Below are 11,397 nucleotides of genomic sequence, written 5' to 3' on the forward strand. Positions count from 1 at the left end.
ATGTGACATTAATATATTTTAATAATTTTTTTTTTAATAACAAAACAAATAAATAAATAAATACAAACGAATATATTTTGAATTATAATTTAAATCAAATATGGACGTCGTTAATTTTTTTTTTTTTTTAAATATTTAATTTCATTAGAAAACATTTTTTTTTAAAAAAATCACGAAAATAATTATAATTTTAAAAAAATTTAATAAATAAATAATCAATGAATCATATTTTATGAATCATATTTTTTTTTGAATAATTTAATAATAATAATATTTATTTAAAAAAGGTAGAGAGAGAGAAAAGTATTTAAAAAGAAAATAAAAGAAATAGTTGTAGTTGGAAAATCCTAATGTGTAATTTCCAGAATAAAACCCACATGAAAAAAAAAAAAAAAATGAAGAATATATGTTTTGTTAGAACTTGAAGGTTTTTTTTTTTTTTTCTTTTCTTGTTTATTCTGGCATCGAATATTTTTTTAAACCTCTTCAGCTACCACATTATTCAGGTGTTCCCTCGGGCAAATCGTGTGCAGAGGTTGGTGCCCTAATACAACGACTTACCAAATACTTACTTACTACTACTACTACTACTTACTACTTATTTCTTTTATTCTTCGCACTTTGGTCCTACTCGCTTTTAATTTGAAAATATTTGTTTATTGAATGTTACGGTTCATCGATCTCATACCTTCTACATTATACAATAAAAGCTCTACGTTTTCATGTATATATGTATTCCTTTTCTTCTTTTTTTTTGCTTGTCAGCAACAGAGAATGAACGTCATCACCTCTATGACGTCACCTCAAAAGCGTTCAAATAAATTTTATTAATGACTTGAATATAATAATTGGAAAAAATTTTATGCTAAAAAAGGTAAACGACAAGTGGATGACGAAGAAGAAGAAGAAGACGATTGTTTTGGTCTTTCCCCGTAAATAAAAAATGATTGGAAAAATTGTGGTTTATTGGAAGTCAACGTTCGACAATAAAAATCGAGCCCTGAAAACTCAACTTGTTTGCTAATTACGGTCCTTGATTTAGCAGCCGAGTGAAATAATAATAATAATAATAATAATAATAATGATGATGATGATGATGATGACAATCTCGGGCGTGGCAGATCATTCACATTGCAAAGGTCGCATTTATAACACTAAATAAAAATTCTTTTCTTTATAAACAACAACAAAAAAAATTATTTACCGATGTGGATTTAAATTAATATTAATTATTATTATTATTATTATTATTATGACTGGTTGATATGCCTCACGACTATTAATTATTAAAAATTAATTACATAAGTTTTAAACCTTTCCCCCCCCTCCAATGATTTGTTTATTTATTTTTTGGATAATATTCAAAGAGAAAAATTATTAAAATTTCATTCATTGACGAGAGAGAGACAGAGAGAGAGAGAGAAAGAGAGAGAGAACTATTATTTGTTATTAAAAAAAAAGGTTGAGAAAAAGAAAAAAGAAAAATAATAAAAAATGAGACAAAGGCCGTGTTTGGTGGAAGGGAGAATTTTTTTTTTTTTTTTTTGTGGAGGGAGATACATTAAGTTTAAATACAAAAAAAAAAAAGGAGAAGAAGAAAAAAGAAAAAGAAAGAAAAAGAAAAAAAAACAGCCTACTTGGCGCTACAAGTTTTTTTTTTTTTTTTTTTTTATTTTCTTTTTTTTTTTCGCTTGACTAACAGTATTTATTTTGTGAATGTAAAGATGAAACTTTTTCCAGAATCTTTATTGGAAATCGAATTTCTAAACTAGTGTACAAAAAAAAAAAAATGTTTTATTTTCTCACAATTGAAATGAGTGGTGATATGCGGAAATGGTGTTTATTGTATTTATTAGGTTTTACTTTAATTAATTGTTTTAAACATGATTATTATATTGATTATGAAAATTATTATTTTAATTTTTATGAAACGGATGATTCTGTAGTCATAGAAGGTGAGAAAAAACAAATTTTTTTTTTTTCTTTTTTTTAATTCGCTTATTGTCAACAAAAACAAAAAAGTTTTTCATCATTTATATGAAAATTTAATTGACAAAAATTAAATTTTTTTTTTTTTTATAAAAATTTAACGGTTGCCAAACAAAAAAAAAAAATTTAATTATTAAAAGTAAAAGTTTTTAAATTCATATTATATTTTTTTATAATGGCGGCAAATAAAAAAAAAAAAAAATTTAATAACTTTCGCGAATATTTAATTTTTGTTATCAATTATTATGAGGATTTTATATTATTTTCAAGGGATGATTTTGTGGGTGGTTTTTTTTATACGACCGTCCATCAAATAATTTAAAATTTTAACATAAATTAATAATGAATATACAATTAAAATGAAATTAAATAACCGTTAAATAATTTTCAATAGTGTAAAAAATCCAGTTAGTGACCTTATAATAGTTGAATTTTTTTTTTCTTATATGTGGCCACAACTTATTTGAAAGAAGTCCTCAAGAATTTATTCGTTGCGGAAGGAATAAACCATTATTAAATCAAACCGCCGTTACTTTTTCTTTTAGAGCTTTTATTATTATTATTATTTTTAATAAAACACTCTAACGACATAAAATATAATATTTTAATCCTTTGAACACTCTACATATAAATATACATAAGAATTGAAGGAGATCAATAATTTATAATTTTCACTCATACTTTTCCGTTAAAAAAAAAATTTATTGAGATTTTTTTTTTTTTAATTTTAAAGGTGAATGACCCATTTATTTATAACTAATACTTATTCGTTTTTCTCTCTCTCTCTCTTTCTCTCGACAATAATAATAATAACAGGAACAACAACAACAACAACAACAACAACAAATTTTTTTTTATCGTAAGAATTAGCGTAGTTGGTAAAAAAAAAAATGAATTAACATAATAAATTTTACATTTATTATCATTATTATTATCATTATTATTATTATTATTATTATTATTATTATTATTATTATTATTATTATTTCTTTTTCTTTTTTATCTTTGGATATAGATATGTTATGGAAATGGAGTTTTTATTACTTTTAACCGGTTTCCAAATGAAATTAAAACATCGTTTTGTAAATTATATTAAATTCCATATAAATCCATTTTTAATATCATTATCATTATTAATGACACTTGAAATTTTTTTAGAATATATATTAAATACATTTGGAAAAAAAAAAAATTAATAATAATAATAAAATGACGTCAAAAAGTAAAAAAAAATGTAAACATTCGTAGTACAACTTCCTCATGTTTTTAATGGAGTTTAATAAAAAAAAAAAAATTTTCTTTTTTTCCCCGCCCCCCCACTTTTTGTTTTCATATGAAAAACTATTTTTCACGTTTATCCAATAATATCAATGGAAAATTTATTTATTTTTTTTATTAACCGACAATTTAAAAAAATTATTGTATTTAATTTAGAATGGAATGGTTGAATGACCCCCCATGTTTAATCATTGACTCTTAACCATAATCCAAAATATAAATAATTTATTGTATCGAAAAATTAATAATAATAATAATAATAATAATAATCGAATCTAATTGAATTTTTTTTTTTTGTTCCAGTTTTACCTTTAACGAAACAAAATATATCGGGAAAAAGTTCAAAAGATTTATTTGAAACGAACGAAGTAAATTTATTGAATAGAACAAAAAGAGAAATAGGATGGCAATCATTTTTATCTGGACCCTGCATCAACAGCCAAGGAAAATTAGGAAAATGTACCAGTTTCAGAGCTTGTTACCCTTATTTCAAGCTCCCTAATTTAAATAATTGGGAATCTTGGGTTTTGGGTATTTATGATACCTGTAGTTATTTTACTGAAACAGGTGAACAGGTACGTTTAATAGAAAAAAATTTTTTTATTTTTAAATGGATAGATTAAATTATTAATGATTTATTTTTAACCCTTAAAATTATTATAGTATTATTATAATTATTTTTCATTCAAACAAACGTTGAGAAATTTAATTACATTTTTTGTTTTGTGTATCGTAAATTAGTTTTTTTTTTTATTGTTTTACTTTCATATATTTTTAAATTGAAAATTTTATTTTTAAAAAAAAAACTTTCTTACTAATGATACTAATAATTTTTTTTTTTTTTAAGGCTTTTGGAGTTTGCTGTACGAATCCCAATCCTGGTTTTCCAAAACCTCCCCCTTTTACTACTACTACCACGGAAAGAATCACGACAACTATTTCCACCACCACATCGAAACCGGTAGATTTTTCTACGAATAATCCGATACCGCCTAATTGGCCTCCTCCGATTCCTACTCATCCTCCGAACCATACGGTGCCACCCTTGCCAACTCATCCTCCGTCTCCGGGATATCCTCATCCACCGACATATCCCGTAAGACCAACTCGACCGACGCAAAAACCCACAACTCAAAAACCGATCCGTCCTACATTTCCAACCCAAAAACCGATTCGCCCCACATTTCCACCCCAGAAACCGATCCGACCGACTTTTCCGCCACAAAAACCCACTCGACCGCCTTTACCCCCCCAAAAACCCACTCGACCGACTTTCCCCCCACAAAAACCCACTCGACCGACCATTCCGACCGCTCCACCGATAACCACAAAACCGACCTTTCCGACCTTCCCGACTTTTCCGACCTTTCCACCGATAACTACTCGACCGACCCTTCCGACCTTTCCCACCTTTCCACCTATAACTACCCGACCGACCCTTCCGACCGTACCACCGATAACTACCCGACCGACTACAATATGGCCTCCTACTTTTCCTCCGTCGAAGCCAATAGAGCCTCCATCAACGCCGGACAACGAAATAATCGATGGAACTTGCGGTGCTAAAAATGGTTACCAAGATCAAGAAAGAATCGTCGGAGGTCACACGGCAGATTTGAACGAATGGCCTTGGGCTGTAAGCTCATAATAACCCTTACATCACAACTCAAATTATTTTTTCTTTTACAATAAAATTATTATTTCAGGTTGCATTATTCAACAGCGGTAGACAATTTTGTGGAGGTTCTCTTATCGATCACGAGCATATTTTATCAGCAGCTCATTGTGTGGCACAGTACGTCTCAATTAAATTTTTATTCATTTTTTAATTTATTAAAAAAAAGAAATTAATAAATTAATTTATTTTCAATAGTATGACTTCGTGGGACGTTGCTCGAATGACGGTCAGGTTGGGTGATCACAATATACGGATAAACACAGAAACTAAACATGTTGAAAAAAGAGTTAAAAGGGTGGTTCGTCACAGGGGATTTGATCCAAGAACTTTAGTAAATATTTATTATTATTATTATTATTATTATTATTATTATTATTTTCTTTATTTTTTTTTATGTTTTTAAATGATTTAAATTTTTTTATATTACAGTACAATGATGTTGCAGTTTTAACATTAGATTCCCCTGTGGCTTTCACTAAAAATATTCGTCCTATTTGTTTACCTCAAGGAAGTCAAAATTACGCTGGATTACCCGCGACCGTTATCGGATGGGGAAGCCTACGTGAAAGTATGATTCATTATATTAATTTTTAATAAATAATTTATTTATAACATTAATAAAAATTAAATTTAATTAAGGCGGAATACAACCGGCGGAACTTCAAGAAGTCAGTGTACCTATATGGACAAATCAAGATTGTAGATTTAAATATGGTCCGGCTGCTCCAGGAGGAATAGTTGATCATTTTTTATGTGCGGGACAACCAAGTCGAGATTCCTGCAGCGTATGTATAAACCTATAAATATATATGTTAATAATAATTAAATGGTTTTATTTTTGTACCTAATTATGGCCAAAAAAAAAAACTAATTCGATTGGATTCATTTGTAAAAGTAAAAAAAAAAAAAAATAATAATAATAATTTTATCAATAGTTTTTATTTATTAAATTTATATTAAATTATTGTTTTTTTATTTTTTTTTTTTTTTGTACAGGGAGACAGTGGAGGGCCGCTTATGGTAAATCAAGGTAAATGGATTCAAGTTGGTATAGTTAGTTGGGGTATAGGATGTGGTAAAGGACAATATCCGGGAGTTTATACCAGAGTCACTCATTTTATGTCTTGGATTTTAAAAAATCTTAAATAAATTTTTATTTTCTTTTTAAATTAATTATATTTATTGCAATTTGAATATTAAAATGATTTTCATTTTTTTTTTCTTTTCCTTTTATTTTCTTTTTAAAATTGTTTATATATTATTTAATATATATTTTTAATAAAAAATATATTAAATAATAATAGTAATAATACATAGAGAAATAAATAAATTTTTAAAAAAAATTAAATAGAATTATATTATTTTATTTATTTAAAATTCTTTATATTTACTTCACCCCCCCCCCACCTTTTTTTTTCAATTTTCATTTTTCATCAGTATGTAAAAATGTAAAAAAAATATTAATAATAATAATAATAAAATTTTTTTTTTAAATTTTAAATGGGGAAAGGGGGCAAGGGGCGGAGAAAAAAAAACAAAATTTAAATAAAAAATTTTTCTTTTTTATTAAAAATGAATTAATTAATTATTAATAGTAATAATAATAAAAAACAGAAAAACGTTAGTAACCAATAACAAAACCTATCACAATATTAATAGTAATAATCATTATTATTATTTAGTACTTGATAACAAAACAAAAAAAACAACATAAATCAATTAGTTAATAGTTATTAATATAAATTTGTTAAAAATAATTTCATTTATTTATTAAATAATAATAAAAAATATGTTAATTTGTATACCATTATGAAAATTTTAATTAATATGATAACAACAACAATAATAATAATAATAATAATAAAATATAATGATAATAATGAAGGCACGGTTAATGTATGTATATATATATTAGTTTTCCTTTTTATTTGTTCATTTATTAAAGGAATAAAATGAAAAAAAAAAGAAAGAAAAAAAAAAAAAACACAATAAAACTTTAATCACTTTGTATCAACCACTGGAAGATAATATTTGTGCTTTTTGGTGTCTCTCGTATGCTTAAAAGGTGTGCTCTCAGTTTCTATAAAAGATGCTGGACACGGACCCACGTGACGCGGAGTAAATTCGTTTCTGTACATAGAAGTACTTGTTATGGATGATGAATCTCCAAATGATATGTTTGATGCATTATTCCTGTAAACTTTTCTTGTAACACTAACAGAAGTACTGGTGCTCTTAGAAGTCGATACGTTATATTCGCTTGTTCGAGACATTCTTTGACTGCTGGAACTCGTGAAAGAACTATCTTTATTACCAATTATCCTTGAACTAGTAGTACTCGTATCAGATGTGTTAAATTGCTGCATTGTATTCGACCAATGAGAAACATCCTTCATGGGAGACGATGATAAATCTTTTTTTATCGTTTCCCGGCGTACGGGAGAATTACTTTGTCTGTGTAAAGAACTTAAACTTTTTCTTTCGTGACTCTGAGAAGAATTGCTAATATATTGCCCAATTTCACTTAAATTATTAATACTTTTCCTTTGAGCAGAAGCAGCTGAAGATATCGTGTGAAGTGCTTCCGGAGCTGACGTTACATCCTTTCTGTGTAAAACCATGTTATGTAAATCAGCAGAAGAACTAGATATGACACTTCTTCTGTGATAACCTGTTTTTTCTTCTGATCTAATATCAGATTTAGTGGAGGTCATGGCATCCATAAAATCACCGCTACAAGAATTTATTGATTTCCTTATTGATTTGTTGGTTTCATCCTCAAATTTTCGAGATGATAAAATTTTCTTTTCTTTATTTATTTCATTTTCACATTTAGAAAACAATTCGCGGCGTTCTACTGTTTCAAAATTTTTACTAGTTGTAACATTAGTATCGGTAACCATTATTTTTTCTATTTTAGATACCAATTTTCCACCAACCAATACTTTTCTTTCTCGCGTAATCATACGGCTACTAGGTTTACTTAAACTCTCCTTGGAAACATCCGTAATTTTATTTAATGATTTTTCATCCTTTTTATTTATAAATTCAGTTTTATTTATAACAGATTTTTTATTCGTTTCCGTAACTGAACCAATTTTTTCTTTTATAATAGTAGAATTACTTGAACTTCTCTTCGTTAAACAATTATTATCAACATTATCAATACTTTTACTGTCAACGACCACTTTTTTGTTACCAAATGATACATTTTTTTCATTGAAACTAGACGACTTTTCTAAATTAGAACTAGTAGTAGATTTTGAGAATTTGTCATAAACATCTGATGAATCACTTATTAAAATATTAGACTTCATCTGATTAAATCTATTGACAGTTTTTATATTTCTCCTACTTTCATCAGAAACAGATTTTGACAACACTGATATATGAGAATTACTCGTTTCTTTAATTGTATTAACAACACCCTCTGTATCAAAAGATACACTTGATGAATTCATTAAATGCTTTTGAGATTTATCATCACTCTTAACTACAGATACATCAGATGAATACTTCTTATCAGTATTATCTACCATTACTCCACTTAAATAGTCATTCTTACGAGTTAAAGAAAACTCACCTTCCAAATATAAATTATCCTTAGGTTTCTTTTGCTTTGGACGTTCACCTGGTACGAATTCGTCTTTTGGACGACGTTCGAATTGTCCCTCCGGGAACAAATTGTCTTCAGGTTTTTTAGGTTTCGGGCGCTCACCTGGCACAAATTTGTCCTTAGGACGTTTTTCGAATTCTCCTTCGGGATATAACTTATCTTCGTGTTTTATAGGTAATGGTCGCTCACCTCTAATAAATTCCTCATTAACTCGTTTGGTGAACTCACCTTCTACTCTTAAATTATCTTCACGTTTAATACTTGTAATCCGTTGAGTTTTCTCAAATAAGTAATCCTTTTTGGATGAAGAGCTTCCATAGAAGTCTCCTTCGGTATGTAAATTGTCTTCCGGTTTTTTAGGTTTTGGTCGTTCAGCTGGAACGAATTCGTCTTTAGGACGACGTTCGAATTCTCCTTCTGGGAACAAATTGTCTTCAGGTTTTTTAGGTTTCGGTCGTTCAGCTGGTACGAATTTGTCCTTTGGACGTTTTTCGAATTCTCCTTCGGGATATAAGTTATCTTCGTGTTTAATGGGTAATGGTCGCTCACCTCTAATAAATTCTTCATTAACTCGTTTGGTGAATTCACCTTCGACTCTTAAATTATCCTCCCGTCTAATCGTTGCAACTCGTTCAACTTTTTCAAATGTGAAATCATTTTTGGATGAGCTTCCGTAGAAATGTCCCTCTGTATGTAAATTGTCTTCGGGTTTTTTAGGTTTCAGTCGTTCAGCAGGTACAAATTCATCTTTAGGACGACGTTCGAATTCTCCTTCTGGGAACAAATTGTCTTCGGGTTTTTTAGGTTTTGGGCGCTCACCTGGCACAAATTTGTCCTTAGGACGTTTTTCGAATTCTCCTTCAGGACGTAAGTTATCTGCGTGCTTAATAGGTAATGGTCGCTCACCTCTAATAAATTCCTCATTTACTCGTTTTGTAAATTCGCCTTCTACTCTTAAATTATCCTCCCGTCTAATCGTTGCAACTCGTTCAACTTTTTCAAATGTGAAATCATTTCTGGATGAAGTACTTCCATAGAAGTCTCCTTCGGTATGTAAATTGTCTTCCGGTTTCTTCTGCTTCGGTCGTTCACCTGGCACAAATTTGTCCTTTGAACGTTTTTCGAACTCACCTTCAGGATGCAAATTATCTTTTGGTTTCTTCTGTTTCGGTCGTTCAGCTGGTACAAATTCATCTTTAGGACGACGTTCGAATTCTCCTTCTGGGAACAAGTTGTCTTCGGGTTTTTTAGGTTTTGGTCGTTCAGCAGGTAAGAATTCGTCTTTAGGACGACGTTCGAATTCTCCCTCGGGATGTAAATTATCTTTTGGTTTCTTCTGTTTCGGCCGTTCAGCTGGTACGAATTCATCTTTAGGACGACGTTCGAATTCTCCTTCTGGGAACAAGTTGTCTTCAGGTTTCTTCGGTTTTGGTCGTTCAGCAGGTACAAATTCGTCCTTCGGACGACGTTCGAAATCTCCCTCGGGATGTAAATTATCTTTTGGTTTCTTCTGTTTCGGTCGTTCAGCTGGTACGAATTCATCTTTAGGACGACGTTCGAATTCTCCTTCAGGATGCAAATTATCCTTTGGTTTCTTCTGTTTCGGTCGTTCAGCTGGTGTAAACTCCTGTTTCGGGCGTTTTTCGAATTCTCCTTCGGGATATAAGTTATCTTCGTGTTTTATAGGTAATGGTCGCTCACCTCTAATAAATTCTTCATTAACTCGTTTGGTGAATTCACCTTCTACTCTTAAATTATCCTCCCGTCTAATCGTTGTAACACGTTCTACTTTTTCAAATGTGAAATCATTTCTCGATGAAGTACTTCCATAGAAGTCTCCTTCGGTATACAAATTGTCTTCAGGTTTTTTAGGTTTTGGTCGTTCAGCAGGTACGAATTCGTCTTTCGGTCGTTTTTCGAACTCACCTTCAGGATGCAAATTATCTTTTGGTTTCTTCTGTTTCGGTCGTTCAGCTGGTACGAATTCATCTTTAGGACGACGTTCGAATTCTCCTTCTGGGAACAAATTGTCTTCAGGTTTTTTAGGTTTTGGTCGTTCAGCAGGTACGAATTCGTCCTTCGGACGCTTTTCGAATTCTCCCTCGGGATGTAAATTATCTTTTGGTTTCTTCTGTTTCGGTCGTTCAGCAGGTACGAATTCGTCTTTCGGTCGTTTTTCGAACTCACCTTCAGGATGCAAATTATCCTTTGGTTTCTTCTGTTTCGGTCGTTCAGCTGGTGTAAATTCCTGTTTCGGGCGTTTTTCGAATTCTCCTTCGGGATATAAGTTATCTTCGTGTTTTATAGGTAATGGTCGCTCACCTCTAATAAATTCTTCATTAACTCGTTTGGTGAATTCACCTTCCACTCTTAAATTATCCTCCCGTCTAATCGTTGTAACACGTTCTACTTTTTCAAATGTGAAATCATTTCTCGATGAAGTACTTCCATAGAAGTCTCCTTCGGTATGTAAATTATCTTCAGGTTTTTTAGGTTTTGGTCGTTCAGCAGGTACGAATTCGTCCTTCGGACGACGTTCAAACTCTCCTTCAGGATGTAAATTATCTTTTGGTTTCTTCTGTTTCGGTCGTTCAGCAGGTACGAATTCATCTTTTGGACGTCGTTCGAATTCTCCCTCGGGATGTAAATTATCTTTCGGTTTCTTCTGTTTCGGTCGTTCAGCTGGTACGAATTCATCTTTAGGACGACGTTCGAATTCTCCTTCTGGGAACAAGTTGTCTTCGGGTTTCTTCGGTTTCGGTCGTTCAGCTGGTACGAATTCGTCCTTTAGGACGACTTTCGAATTCTCCCTCGGGATGTAAATTATCTTTCGGTT

General features: G+C 30.4%; 2 protein-coding genes across 2 annotated transcripts in view; one reads left to right on the top strand and one right to left on the bottom strand.

The window, feature by feature from the left end:
- Nucleotides 1-3,424: 3,424 nt before the first annotated feature.
- On the top strand, nt 3,425-6,094 carry Phum_PHUM378720 (serine proteinase stubble, putative; the record flags this gene model as incomplete). The annotated part of the gene is made up of 8 exons (XM_002428351.1): nt 3,425-3,449; nt 3,571-3,842; nt 4,115-4,903; nt 4,974-5,062; nt 5,141-5,276; nt 5,375-5,513; nt 5,585-5,730; nt 5,942-6,094. 8 exons carry the CDS (start codon nt 3,425-3,427, stop codon nt 6,092-6,094), a joined length of 1,749 nt encoding a protein of 582 aa, XP_002428396.1.
- Nucleotides 6,095-6,945: 851 nt separating this feature from the next.
- Nucleotides 6,946-11,397, bottom strand: part of Phum_PHUM378730 (uncharacterized protein) — a gene marked incomplete at both ends in the record, with an annotated part of 16,110 nt that continues 11,658 nt past the window's right edge. Inside the window, one exon of the mRNA XM_002428352.1 lies at nt 6,946-11,388. Coding sequence (XP_002428397.1) covers nt 6,946-11,388 — 4,443 coding nt within the window. The remainder of the gene's footprint in view (nt 11,389-11,397) is intronic.

Source organism: Pediculus humanus, genomic scaffold (assembly GCF_000006295.1).
Source record: "Pediculus humanus corporis 1103172107855 genomic scaffold, whole genome shotgun sequence".
In the NCBI taxonomy this organism is placed as follows: domain Eukaryota; kingdom Metazoa; phylum Arthropoda; class Insecta; order Psocodea; family Pediculidae; genus Pediculus; species Pediculus humanus.